The 14,644-nt window shown below is 31.8% G+C and overlaps 3 protein-coding genes across 3 annotated transcripts in view; 2 read left to right on the forward strand and 1 right to left on the reverse strand.

The window, feature by feature from the left end:
• LOC125828680 (uncharacterized) overlaps positions 1-14,644 on the forward strand; it is a 111,758-nt gene that overhangs the window by 62,121 nt on the left and 34,993 nt on the right. The window lies entirely within an intron of this gene.
• LOC125828638 (probable folate-biopterin transporter 3) lies at positions 104-5,288 on the reverse strand. The gene is made up of 5 exons (XM_049507958.1): positions 4,679-5,288; positions 2,001-2,260; positions 1,609-1,704; positions 1,157-1,327; positions 104-997 (listed from the first exon to the last, which is right to left on the reverse strand). The coding sequence occupies exons 1-5, from the start codon at positions 5,040-5,042 to the stop codon at positions 386-388; spliced, it is 1,503 nt and encodes a 500-aa protein (XP_049363915.1). The 5' UTR covers positions 5,043-5,288; the 3' UTR covers positions 104-385.
• Positions 8,518-12,378, forward strand: LOC125828950 (AP2-like ethylene-responsive transcription factor At1g16060). The gene is made up of 8 exons (XM_049508260.1): positions 8,518-8,663; positions 8,761-8,843; positions 9,121-9,129; positions 9,362-9,450; positions 9,577-9,650; positions 9,747-9,797; positions 10,913-10,989; positions 11,841-12,378. Exons 1-8 carry the CDS (start codon positions 8,518-8,520, stop codon positions 12,242-12,244), a joined length of 933 nt encoding a protein of 310 aa, XP_049364217.1. The 3' UTR covers positions 12,245-12,378.

The raw sequence follows: 14,644 nt of genomic DNA on the forward strand, positions 1-14,644 counted from the left end.
TTGGGTTATGGGAAGAGAATGATATCTGTCCCCTTTTAAAGTACAAAGAAATGGCTAATCTTAAGCCCACCAGCCACAAAAAGATTCTTTCTGCTCCTCTAGCTATAACAGTAAGACCAAAGCCAACTGTACTAGCAAAAAGATTCCAAGAAACTACAAAATACTGGTACATACAATTTCACAAGGTCAATTTTTCCTCAAGTATTGTGAAGGAATACAAGTATACAACAAATCTAAGCCTTACCGGATGAATAACTTGGCTCAGTCAACTCAACTTCTTTTTACCAGAAAGCTGGTACATCCATCTTGTATAGTTTCTGTCATGCTGCGCGCATAAAAATTCAGCAGCACATGTGCTGTTTCACACTGGTTTTGCGATTTGTGATCATGTATCCACTAAATGCTGATCGACACTGCTCACAAGAGGAGCCATTTCCATGCTCTGATTTTCCAACATATCATCCGCCTTTTTACTCTTCAACATCTCAGTTGGGAGAATAGAAGCATTTGGATCACTGCTGGGTATCAAAAACAGAATGAAAACTGGAAGTACTCTTAAAATGCTCCGGATTACTATCACTATCCAAAGGTTGTCAAATTGTGTTCTTGTAACATTGAAGGCATGAAGTAAGAGGCCTCCACCCCAGGATGCTGTGAGCATACCAATATGATCAATTGACATTAGCAAAGCAAAAAAAGTTCCTTCAATGCCTGAGGGGCAAAGCTTCGAACTGAGTACAAGGAGAGGCATCCATTTGAGACGCCCAATCATGTGAGAGAATGCTGCATCGCTTACAACAACAACATAATCAGGGATACCAAATTTTAAGTTTACACGTGAGACCAATATTAAATCTACCAGCCCCGAAGCACCATACAGTAACTGAGTCCAGAAAAGTACACCACGAAAAGGATGGTTTTTAAAGGCATTCTGGTAGAGGAGAACGCCAAGAAGAGAGCCCACCGCACCAACAGAAGATATGGACCCTACCATTTCCTGCACAAACATAACAATACAATTCACACTCATGTTAAGATGATTTTTTCCTACACGAAAAGAAGATAATGACCAATTTTCAAATAATGAGCTAGAAGTTAGGTCTTGAATCATTTTCAAAGTTGTCAACAATAGGTTGTAGAGATATAATACAAATACCTTTGAGAAAGATGGACCATCCTTGGCATCTGTATACCAGTAAAACATTCCCTCATGAATATGCAAACTCAATGCTAGAGAAATGTACATGTATATACATGGCCTCCAAACATTCTCGCATTTCAGTGCCATCCACATAGACTTGCCAGCATCCATGAACTTTTGACTTGCCTGCCTCAGAAACATAAATAGATGAGACAAATCAGGGGCAGATGTAGCCCTTTGGCTACGGGTTCATCTGAACTCATAAATGTCGATAAGGAGTATGAATATATATGTAATTCTACTAAAATATCAAGAAATATTAGATCAGAAACCATAATTTTAACAGTACCATGAGTACACTACTAAGAATCTTAAAAGTTGAATTCAATTAAATTTTAATCCTAGATCTGCCTCTGAGATAACTAAAAGAAGATGAAAGATTTCTAAGGTGAGCGAAGGCAACTTACACGCTTATATGCAACGTTGTGTACATGAGCTTCACGTGTCATCATTCCTACCAAAATGACCAGTCCAGCAGGGATGCTTAAAACTCCAAATACCCCCTGGCCAGAGTAACATTATTATCAGTAAACAGGGAAATATACCAGTGACAGTAAAACAGTGACTGGTATTTGAACAGTCAGCTAATCATGCAACACGATGGTTCAGTATGATCAAAAAGTAATCTAGAGTAGTTTAAGGTTCCGATATGAATCAGGAAGTAATAAAATTTATTGAGATAGCACTGCCCTAATTTAATGTAAGAGTCTCAGGCTTAACAAATGTTTTGATCAATTTCAAACCTCAACGAAAAGATGAAAGAATACTACATACAGAACAAAGAACTCAGTCAACAAACCTTGGATCCAATTAGATGTACCAAAACCCCACTGATTGCATACCCAATCAGTTGCCCCACTGACGAGCTCAGACCACACAAGCTTTGCATGTCACTAGCAAGAGAAGGATGGCTTATGCTGTTCTCCGTCACACAAGCATCAATAGTGACATCTGCTATTGCCACTCCCGCACTGCCAGCCATTAGGCACAACAAAGCAAATGCGAGGTGTAAGTTCTGGTTGATTGACAGACTAAGCATAGCGACAACGCCAATGAAACCTAAAGAACAAAGGGAGGTAGGTCATAAGAATGATTTTTTGTTTCCCATTTCAATTACACGGCATCTGGAAGTTGGAGATTATTGAATTCATAAGTGGTTAAACAAAGTACATCAAACTAAGACCAGCTGACAAAAACTAGAAAAAGCACCAAGGATATGTTCTCTTTTTGATTCCATGTATAAGACGAAAAAACGTAAACATGGTTCTTCGTCTTATCAATTTCATCCTTCACACTTGGCTTTACATAGGTTTTACAATAAAGTAACTAGACTAATGACTTGAATGGTTCTACTTCATGCTTTGGAGACTTCACATAATTAAGAGTTCCTCATTCTCCCAGCACAATTGACTGCTGCAAGGCTGTTTTGCTGGAAAGAGAGCATCCAACAAATGAAAATTTGAAAAATATAATTTACTACTCACCCACACATGATGTGACTGATTTTCTTTAACAGCAAATAGATAATTCAATGTTGACACCTTACTACCTATTTTTGTGATGGTCAAAGTCATTCAGCTGATTTTTCAGAAACTAAAAATTTGGAACTTTATCTCTCGTTTCTTCGGTAAACTAAACCAAGTGGAGAACTATCAAATATATTTCTTATAATGAATGGCCTCAGAAACTTTTGCATATCTTCGCTGTTCAAGGACTGTTTTGTGGAATGTAATCTAATGAAGTCTACTTATGTCTGACAAAGCATATAAACACCCCGACATGAACTTATATCACCCGCATTTTGTATTTGGGAGATACATTGATTTGTTAGTTGCAAATGTATTAGAAGCATTACCCTTATACAGAACCAAAAGCTTAGTTTAGATGTTGGCAAATTTGAACAGCTGAACCCCAATTTTCACAAGCCAATTAAGCAGAAAGTGGTATAAAGAAAGAGAGGAAATAACTCTTGACAAGAAGGAATTGAACTACTTTGAGCGATGAGCCAATGACTTCTCTCCCGCTTTCCGGTGTTAACGTTTTCTTCTTGTAACTATATTACTCTCCAAGCACCAAAAGTTTATCAAAGTTACCATGATGCACTAACGTCCCGGCCTTTGTGAATCAGGCTCATTGAGTCATTTCTATAGACAAACATTACAAGTGCAAGTTGGTATTGCTACATTTTTAGCAATCCAAGTTGTTATCCTTTTGGTTTAAAATGTAATAACAATTTATGATTCTAAAGAAAACTCAATAAGAAAAATGTGAACTCGATTTTCTTTCTTAATAATGTTCTCTACTAGCCTTTCAAACAGTCTATATCTTAAGATATATTAATGTATGATGTAAAGAAGCTATACCCATTGAATTGCATTTTAGGTCAGTTAGTGAATGTTGTTTTTCCGCCTTTCTCCTTCTAATTGCATACAAAGTCTTTGGATGTACTCTTCATTAAGAAGGAAGACCTTCAATTGTAATCTAAATTCTTCTTATCATCCCAAAGAGCATATGAATTGGACAAATATTCTTATTTTTTGATGTTCACAGCTTCCATGAGCAAGCTCCATAAAACTAGAGCCGGTCTGACCTCAATGAGAGCTCAAATTCTTTAGCATTCAATTTTTTTAAAGGCCTCCTTGATCTGGACAACAGAACACAGTTGCATCTCTCTCACGCTATTTTTCTTATTGGTGAGAGAAACACAATAAGAAGGTAATGAGAAGTGTCACTATCGGGAAAACACAAAAATATTCTTCCATCTCCCAGTGACATCATATTAATGATGTATTAAGCATCATCATTACCATGGATTCCAGAGAAGGACCAGCTTCTGAAAGCTATTGTTACTATTGTGCAGCTAGTATGAACAACTCATATCACCAAATTGAAGCTCCTTCACATATACAGGAAAGTTAACACACGAAGACAAAGGTCTAGTCAAGTCATATTTGTAATGCATATAATAGCATAATAAATCACTCACCAAATATAGCTTTACAGCCATAAGGAACCCCTAACACTCTAGGAATTTCAGCTGGTCATTGCAATTGCTCCTAAGTAGATAGTTTCACTACTGATCAATGGTGAAACATATTTCAGTGTTATTATACTACCATTACTTTACGAAGGATAAAATCATAAATGTTGAATACAGAAACAAGAAACAGATTGAACCAAAAAACAAATTAATCAAAATATGGTTACTTAATGATTGAAAAGTCTTGTCTAAGCAAACAAACACAAGTGCTCACAACTCAAATCTTGAAAGAGGAATCACAAAAAAAAAAAATGATTGAATAGTCAACGTGAAGATTAACATCAACTTCGAAACATATCACAAAATTGCATCTCTGCTAAATGGCATTGTCAGCTAGCATAATCCACTAGATAGACTATTGCAGAAGCATAAAGCACAAAATTGACTTATTTATGCTAAAAGTTAAAACAGATTTCATTTTCAAATCATGAACTTACCACCAAGAATGAAGTATGGCCGCCTCCTATATCCTAAAATAGGAAGAGTATCAGTTAAAAGCCCCCAAAGAGGCTTTACAACCCAAGGCAATTGAATTATTCCAAAATAAACTTGTGCTTCAGATGGCTGTAACTTCTGCTCATCTTTCATATAATACTGCGTACTAATTCTGCTCATCCCCAAACTCATACCCTGATTGATTCCATACAAAATAACCACAGACGAAACAAAGCTCCAGTGTAGCTCATCAATTAGCTTTCTTAACCAATAAAATTGCCGCGAAATCAGATCTAATATTCTATCTTTCGGCTTCTTGTCTCTGTGAAGTTGGCCTTCAAATGAAACTGCATCTTCTTGTCCCATTACTGAAGTGGTTCCGATGACAACTGACGAGATTCAGATCTGAAAATTTAGTCTCTACGCAGTACTGGAGGATTATAGAGCGATCAAAGGAGGATTCGGAATTCGAGAAAGATGATGAACTGAATTAGGGTGCATTGGGTATCGGAAACTGGTGAAGTCAACTTGACGGAATGTGAAACACGAAGACGAAGAAAAACGCAGGCCGAGCAACCGGGCAAATCGATGTGTTGACTTCAGTGCTAAGGTTTTTAGCTCGTCTGAATATAATAAAGGTTCAAAATGACATGCTTCAATTTCTCTCTTTGTTTCGTGCATTTTTCTCTCTCTACCTTCACTAACTTTTTTCTCCTTTGAATTGATGACTCCGAGGCTAGTAGCCTCCCTGCACCCATGCTATGTGACTACCACCGTTAAAATGGACTTAGCTCCGGTGGTAGAGTTGGAATAAAAAAAAAATTAAGGGAGATTTCGCATATAGCCACCCAAAAATAGTTTAGTTATGCTTTATAGTTATAGTTTGCTAATTACGATTCATAGTTACATGTTATAGGAAGGAGAGTGGCCATCGAGATTGAGAGAGGAAGGAGAGAGAGAGTGGAGAGAGGTGAATTGTATATGTATATCGGTTAAATAATTGTATATATGTATGTATATTTACCAATTATTGTATTTGTATATCTGCATACAATTTGAATTCGTATACAATTGAATTGAGTTAAAATATTTGTATTTGTATATCCAATCTCTCTCGCTTTATATAAACACAAATTATACATTATATTTGTATAATTCGTCTTTGTATAAAGAGCTAGAGAGAGAAAGGCAAAAGAGAACTAGACAAAGAAAGATTTGTATTTGTATAATTATAAGTGTATAGGACGGAGATATATGTATTTGTATATCTTGTCTCTCTCGATTTATATATACACAAATTATACATTTGTGTTTATATAAAGTGAGAGAGAGATTGACAGAAGTGAAGTGAAAGAGAGACTAGGCAGGGAGAGATGACTGAAAAGAGGAGAGTAGCGAGGGAGATTCCAGAGAGAGAGGAGAGAGAGGATGTAATTATAGCTAGAAGTAAGTTCCGAATTGTAATTAATGCTAACAATAGCTATGTTAGCTAATTAACTAGTATATGTTTGCTTAACCGCATAATATTCCCAAATTTCAAACCTATTAGAGTTTATAAGCCCAGCTCAAATAAGCTTTGGGCTCCGACTCCTAAGGCTTGATCGAGGTCGGGTTAAGATCAATTCATGGACCAAAAATATTAATTTAATTAAAATAAAACTAATAACTAAAGTTGTAAGGCGTAAATATTTTTGAATTTACAATTTTATTTTTAAAAAATTTTCTTTACTTATATATTTGTTTAAGAAAATATTATTATATTGTTTAATTGCTAGAATTCTTGAAACAACATCATTGTTTGTTATATTTGATTTGAAAATCTTTTTATTTTTTTTGATGTTATATATTTGGATTGTAATTAAAAGCACCAATAATCATATGTATAGTGTATGTTATGATTGTATTCAGTATGTACTTTCATATAATTTTGGTAAACATGTTATAAACTTAATAAATACCATGTAGGGTGTATAACTAATTCATGGATTAGTTATATATATGCCCAAATTTTTATCGAATATAGTATTAAATAATACTATACATAATGCATGGATTATTTTTCTTAAGACTCCCTACCAAACGATCTCTTACAAAATTTTAAGTTTGAAAAGAAATAAAGGGCTAGCCTACCCCAATCCACTCTTTTAGGATTGGGTTGGGTTAATCATTTTCAGGCCCTTTCAAATAAAGGATCGGTCAATCCTAATCCATCAAATTCATTGATCCTTGAGGCTTGAATTGGTGGAATCGAGCTGACCCATTTTGACAACTCTATTTATGACACACTCTGGGCTCAGTCCGGTATTGGTTGGAAACAAACTGGGAGGTCCATGAACAAAATAACTGGGTTGGGCCTAATCTAGCATTATGAAGTCCAGATCTTCCTAGACCAATAAATCAGGTCAAGAAAATAATACTTTTGAGGTTTTAGTATTAGCAATTGTTCAATATCTGTATATTAGGCGCGGCCCACCCTGTACCGTCCAGTCAACAGGGGCAATCGGCAAAGTTTAAACTGTTTTATATGATTAAAATTAATATTTGTTTTTGTATATATAATACTCTCTCTGAGTCTCTGTCTCAATTTATGTGATTTACTTTCCTTTTTAGTAAGTTAAAAAAAGAAGGGAAAAATGACAAATATACCCCTAAACTATCGTAAATGATATGCAGATACCCTCTGTCATACTTTTGGGACATTGGTGCCCCTGCCATAAAAAAATTAGAGCATATATGCCCTTCACTCTAACGGAAGACCAAATAGGGACACGTGGCACAATCTTATCCGTCAATCCTATATATAATAAATGTCGGATCTATGGATAAGATTATAACACGTGTATGTTCGTTAATATAAAGAATATATACGCTCTAGTTTTTAGACGGCAGGGACACCAATGTCCCTAAAATATGTGATTATCCAAGTCATCCTCGGAAAATTTGCTAGCCCAATTGGGTTTGTCCGATTGTCTATTTAACTGTAGTTGAGGAGCGCATGCTTAACTTTTAATGAGGAAAACGAAATATATATTTAACTTAACCACCCCTTCTTCTTTTTTCTTATATGTGGACTCATTCCCTTCCACGGTTCCACCTCACATCCATATCCTTACATAATATTTATCTAGATTATATATAAATATTTTTAAAAGCGAAAGACACGTTCATCCATACCGAACTCACCCTAGACGATGTACCTTGGCTTAGGGTAGGAGTAGGACCCAACCATAATATGAAATCATGTGCAAAGTAATTAGTAAAATATAAATAATTGAGGACAACGATGTGTCAATAAGGGCCAAGAGAGAAGTGGATCAACGACTAGTCACTCAAGTAGGTGCTCCTACTTTAATTTTACTTGCATCAACACACGCCACAATCCTTAACTCATTAGTGGATCCTTACTATTTAGCTCAAACATTTTAGTCCTTATCTCTTTTACCATCTCTTTCAACATATGATATTCTTAATTTTCCACCTTAAATCTTTTTTTGGAAGTAAGTGGCCGGTTTTCGAAAAAAAATGTCTGCAAAGAAAGTCGGAAACGTTCAAAATGTTTGAAAGTTGACATTTTACCCAAAATCTTTCAGTTTGTTACATAGTTAAATAGTTTTTATATCATCAGGTCGGTATTATTATAACAGGTAATATATTTTATTTTCAATACAAAGAAGAATGAGAGAGGCAAACACAAATAAACGTACTAATTTTGATCGAGCGCCGGCCATCCATACTTATATGTAATATACAAACATAAACCCCACTATATTTAGTCCACTTCCTATACTTCTTTTTGCCTATTTACTTCACTACTAAATTAGCAATCAAGATATATTCATATATGGCGAAAACCTCAAAACTGAGTAAACAAAACACTTGTTTAACCAACAGCAATACTGATAATGGCATTTCTAAAGGGAAGAGGAAGCGAAAAGCCAGAGATTCGCCGTCTCAACGACGTAGTTCAATCTACAGAGGTGTCACCAGGTATATATGTATCTTCATTTTCATTATATAGTTTGATTACTATTCATTTTATGAGATGATAAGTTTGCAGTATTTTTTTTTCCGTTACAATTATTAGGCACCGATGGACGGGTCGATATGAGGCTCATTTATGGGATAAAAATTGCTGGAACGAGTCGCAGACTAAAAAAGGAAGACAAGGTTCATTTTTTTTGTCCCTTTGATTTCCTAATGGGAGTTGTTATAATATCGAAAATAAGAAAGTTTACCTGCTATAATTGGTAAAAGGAAATTTCTTATATTGATAATTTGATATGATGTATTTAGTTTAAAGTTTAAACTATTTCTTAATTTGTAATTAGTTTCCTATTTAGTGATCATTATTTTGTTATGATATTGTTCAACACATCTGATTGGAGTTTTTTTTTTATTGCTCTTGCTTAAATGGTGGTTGTGATGACATCCAATTAAAATGCAGTATATTTGGGTAAGTTTTCTATCATTATCATTCAAATAAAATTTTATTTTGTATTTTGGCATTATTAAGAAATATTTCATTATGAAAAACCTTTGCATACGCAGTGTATATCGAATCAATACTGTGTATTACGATTTTAATTATTAAAAAGGGAATTAATCAAGTTCAAATTGTTTAAAAGAAATTAAGCATTTCTATACAATAAGGTGATTCAATGAAATCTTATCTTATTTTTTTGAAGGGGCCTACAATGAGGAAGAAGCAGCTGCACATGCATATGACTTGGCAGCATTAAAGTATTGGGGTCAAAACACAATTCTTAATTTCTCTGTAATTTAATCTTCCATCTTCTATTAACTCAATATATTAACTTTGTTAGTGCAAATTTATGTGCAATGATCACTAATCCCAATTCTTATTTGTATTTTCTTTGGTTATGGATAATAATTAATGTAGGTGTCTACGTATGAAAAAGAGATAAAGGAAATGGAAAGTCAATCAAGAGAAGAATATATTGGTTCTTTGAGAAGGTATATCGACCTAGCTCCATATATAGAAACAAATTAAAGCTAATTCCCTTTATATTTGTACTAATTTCAGTAAGTAATGAGAGTTTTATTTTGAAGGAAAAGTAGCGGATTTTCAAGAGGAGTCTCGAGATATAGAGGAGTAGCTAGGTATGCATTAATTAATTGACATCTTGAAAAAAAAATGAAGTAGGTTTTTTTTTTTACCTTCAGTATTGATTTGACACATTTCATAAAGAGCAATAAATAAAATAACAATTTTACTATATCACTTAATAAATATTATAAATTTAACATTTTAAGAAATGTATATTATAATTAATGCATTACCTTTTAATTTTTCAAACTTTACACAAAAGAATAAACATATAAAAAGTATATAGTGGACTTATAAAAAGTGAACGGAGAAGTAATACATATAAGGCTATAACTAGGCGTATATACATTTTCTTGGCTAGAGTTGACTGTGAGTGAATATTTCCATGTCATGTTTCCTGTATTAAATACTCCATTCATTTCATTTTTTTTTTTATTTTGATTAGTTTAATACAAAATTTAAACAAAAAAAATATAAAATATATACATACATCTTTTAATCTTATTATCATAAATATTTTACGTAAAAAGCGAAATAAACAAATAAATTAAAATTGAAGGAAGTTTCTATATTATGCAGCGTATCTAACCAAATATTCGGCACTTGAAACTTTGTCTCAAAAAGTCATGTTGCGGTGATCTAAATGTTCTGCACTTTTATTAAAGCCATAGACAGGCCCACCCTTTAAATTGAAAAGTGAAGGGAAGTTATTGCATGTTTTGGCCATCTTGGAGGGCCAACGACTGAGCTGGAAATTGTAACAAAAAATATTTATACTTGATACATCATAATAAATAAAATTATAATTTTATTATATCACTTTTAATTATAAATTATTTAAATATTTGAAAATCATGAATGGTGTTTAATAGTAAGTGAGTTTATCGGAAAGCCTATTTTGTCAAACTTGTAGCTAACATTTCCCATAATTCTTGCGCCATTTGATATGTCGTCCTGATCTTGACTTTGAACTTTTTTTTATATACTAATACTTTTCAAGCCTTCTTCTAAACATGTGCTCACAATTTCACCACGTAAACTGAAAAAGATTAACACAAAAAATTAAAATATATTTATTTTCTCTCTTTAATGTATTTTTATTTATGTTTTATTATTTCAATTCTTTGTGTAACCAAATTTTATATTACTCATGCATATATATTTGTAGACACCACCACAATGGACGATGGGAGGCTCGCATTGGCAGGGTGTTTGGAAATAAGTATCTCTACCTTGGAACATATGGTACTTAATTACGTTATCCGTGCAAAACATCTATTAATATGAATATTGTGATAAAATTATGTCAATTGTTTTTAAAAGACATGTAAAATCCAAAGTACTGGACAATTAAAAATTAATAGAGAGAGCTTATATATTATATAATATTACTATTATATATAGCTGTGTATATAATAGTGCCAAATGGTGTACGTTCAGTTACTATTTCAGGGGCTATATATTCAATGTTAACTATCCCAAAAGAATCAAAATATAGAAATAGATTACAAATTAAAGTAAAGTCAAATTAGAGAAGAACAGGTATGAAGTTAGATTAATTATATTAGTTGGTCGTTGGGTATATCAGATCACCAACTTTCAACTGCTAGATCTGCTATTTAATTAAGCTCTCTCTACTTTTTATGGAAACCTCACTAAATTAATAATCTCTTTAAAATTATATTCCTCCGATTTTGACTTGGGTCAATGAAAAAAATCACCAATTTCGATTAAATAATAAGATAATATATTTTCAAAAGATTCTATATAAATATATGTTTCCATTAATATTTCTTTAAAAGTACATTAGGAAGATTAAATAATATCTCTATAAAATAATAATATTTCATGATCCCACCTGTATTAATTTAATGAGGTTTTACTGCATTAAGAACATCCTGCTCCTATAAGAAATTGAGACCACTTGCTATGTCATGTGGTAGATCAAATGTGTATCTAAGTTTAATTAGTTAAGTAGAGGGGTGCTTTTAATGCTGCCAATAATTCGGGATGAAACTAATAATTTACGCCAAGCTAGTTCAAGGATGTTTTCAATACTTTTCTACGTAATTAATAATAAAGATGCATGCATGCAGCTAGTGAAGAGGAAGCAGCAATGGCATATGATATGGCAGCTATACAGTACCGTGGACCAAACGCTGTTACAAATTTTGACATCAGCCGTTACAGAAACTGTTCAGGTCCAAACCCTAATGACATGAATCCCATGCCTAGCACCAAAGAAGAAAAAACATCATCCGCCGTAGACTGCCCGGAGACACCACCGGAGGTGGAGAAATCTCAGAGGAGTACTACTTTCCCAGATGACATACAAACGTATTTTGACTGCCAAGATTCCAGTAGCTTTGTGGAGGATAGTCATATTATTTTTGGAGATTTAGAGTCATTTGTGATGCCTATGATGTTTGAATGTCATCAACTTGAGGAATTTTTATCTTTTTCTCCGTACTCAGAACTTGAACTCGAGACTTCTGATTAAAGTTGGAGCAATCTCACCATTGCACCACAATCTATATGTTGGTTACGTGAGGGGGTATATTAATTGTTTCTTAGTTTTGATATATTGAAGAATTAATTTTTTAGTACTTTATTACAAGAGAGGAGAGAAATTAAGGGTATGGAGTATTATTATTTATGTTTCTTAGTAATTTGGTTTTCTTTAGATCTGTATAAGGAGTAATTATTTTTGTCCATGCATGTTGGATGTGGTTGTTTAATTTTAATGTTTAGATGAACGAGGCTCATGTAGTCTCTAGAGTTTATGAGTTGACCAATTAGTATTCCATGTCCACTTTAATTTATTATGTTCGTGGTTTTCTAAAGTTCATTTCACTAATTTTCAAAGTTAAATTAGATTATATTATTTTAATATTATAAACAAAAATTTAGATATTCAAAAGTTATACGAGAAGTACTATAAATTGTAATTTTTTGCATATTAATATGATGAAATAGTACATGGCAAAATGATAGTTAAAATTTTTATCGTTTGACTCTAATAATGAAAACCATGACAATTAAAAGTAGATGGAGGGAGTACTATATTTTTGTCCTTAAATACTTCATACTTCTTCCATCCATTTTTAATTGTCATAGTTTTCTTTTTAGAGTCAAATTTTAAAAACTTTAACATTTTATGGTATATTTTTTTTATCATATTGATATGCAAAAAAAATTACAATTTATAATACTTTTCGTATAGTTTTTGAATATCTAAATTTTTTGATTTAAAATATTGAATTAATATAATCTAATTTAACATTGAAAATTAATCAAATTAACTTTCGAAAAACGCAACATGACAATTAAAAGTGGAGGGAGGTTATATTACGGGACACTTTTCATATTAATTTTAAATATTGAGTTAATCTAATAGAAGTTTAGGCGTTAATTTGGCCTTATTCCGACATTTATGTTCTTCAATATTAGATATGCACAAATAAATACTTAAACTTATATAAAGTTGAACAAATTGACATACACATCCAATAACTTGACGTCCTACTTGTCAATTACACCTATATGACATCATATATGGTGTCCTATGTGTATTATGATGACATATAGAACATTTGTATCTACTTGTTCAACTTTATACAAATCGAAGTATGTATTTATGCACACCCAAAATCAGAAGACATTAAAGGCCAAGTTAAAAAATATATTTCCATATTATGCCTAAATTTTAACTTCAAATTTCAGCTAAATTGAATTTTGGAAACAAAAAGTATCACATAAAATTAGAAGAAACAAAGTAATTTATTTTTCCTTGCTATATATATATATATATATATTTCACATTCTATTTCATTAAAAATAATATGTTAATTTAGGGGTGAGCATGATATGAGTATATACTGAATTATTATATATATCATACTAATTTTTTTTTATATCGTAATTTTGATATTATAGTATTTGGTATGATATATGGTATATATTTTAATTTTTTTAATATTTGATTTGATATTTAGGAATAACATACCGAAATATCAAATACTATATATACCGAAGTATATAGTTACATAAATAACACACACACACACTATATATATATATATATATATATAGTATAAACTAAATGTTTAGAAATTGAAATTTTAATAATCTATTTTGATTGAAATGTATCTTAAATGTAATTGATTAACAAAAGAAATTATTGGTATTTTCTTTTGCATCTATATATCTACATATGTAATGTGTTAGTATGATTTAATTGAGACTTTTTTTTTTTGAATTGTCCAAGTCATAAAACTCTATTATACGAGTATATATTAATCGAAGAAGTTGAACAAATTAATTATGATTACCAAATTATCATATTGCAAAATATCAAAACCAAACTTTAAAATACTGAATTAAATTAATATGATAATGATATAATAATTTTAAAATCTCAACCCCAAAATTACTGTACCGTATCCTATCATAAATTATTATAGTAGCTTAGTATAAATATTATATTAAGAGTGTTTAATATGGTCGGTCATATACATACTAGATATAGGACCCCGTGCCAGCACGGGGCCCAATATATATTATTTTTTTATTTTAATTTATGTCATATTATGAAATTTGAGAAGTTATTGAAATTTTTATATGATATTAAATATATTTTAAATTGTTAGCTATTGTGATTTATAGTACCTATTTTTTTTACACAATTTTAAAAATAATATTTTTTACTCTCTTTGTTTCGATTTATGTGGCACATGTAGGATTTCAAAATTAATCATTTTTTATATGTCTCTATAATATATCAAGTTGTTAATTATTGTATTTTATAGTACATTTTAAACTTAATTTTAAAATAATATATGTTATTTTCCTTGTCCCAATTTATGTGGCATTAATTGATAGATTTTTGGAGTCGAGCGAT

Source organism: Solanum verrucosum, unplaced genomic scaffold (assembly GCF_900185275.1).
Source record: "Solanum verrucosum unplaced genomic scaffold, falcon-dt-bn FXZP01000102.1, whole genome shotgun sequence".
Taxonomy (NCBI): Eukaryota; Viridiplantae; Streptophyta; class Magnoliopsida; order Solanales; family Solanaceae; genus Solanum; species Solanum verrucosum.

What these genes read in the sequence shown, in the direction of transcription:
- LOC125828638 (XM_049507958.1), bottom strand. Translation starts at nt 5,042, where the DNA reads ATGGGACAAGAAGATGCAGTTTCATTTGAAGGCCAACTTCACAGAGAC. An exon ending in ACAACGTTGCATATAAGCGT is followed by an intron (nt 1,328 to 1,608) that starts GTAAGTTGCCTT and finishes TTTCTGAGGCAG; the next exon opens with GCAAGTCAAAAGTTCATGGA. An exon ending in ATGGTCCATCTTTCTCAAAG is followed by an intron (nt 998 to 1,156) that starts GTATTTGTATTA and finishes ATGTTTGTGCAG; the next exon opens with GAAATGGTAGGGTCCATATC.
- LOC125828950 (XM_049508260.1), top strand. Translation starts at nt 8,518, where the DNA reads ATGGCGAAAACCTCAAAACTGAGTAAACAAAACACTTGTTTAACCAAC. An exon ending in ACACAATTCTTAATTTCTCT is followed by an intron (nt 9,451 to 9,576) that starts GTAATTTAATCT and finishes TAATTAATGTAG; the next exon opens with GTGTCTACGTATGAAAAAGA. An exon ending in TATATTGGTTCTTTGAGAAG is followed by an intron (nt 9,651 to 9,746) that starts GTATATCGACCT and finishes TTTATTTTGAAG; the next exon opens with GAAAAGTAGCGGATTTTCAA.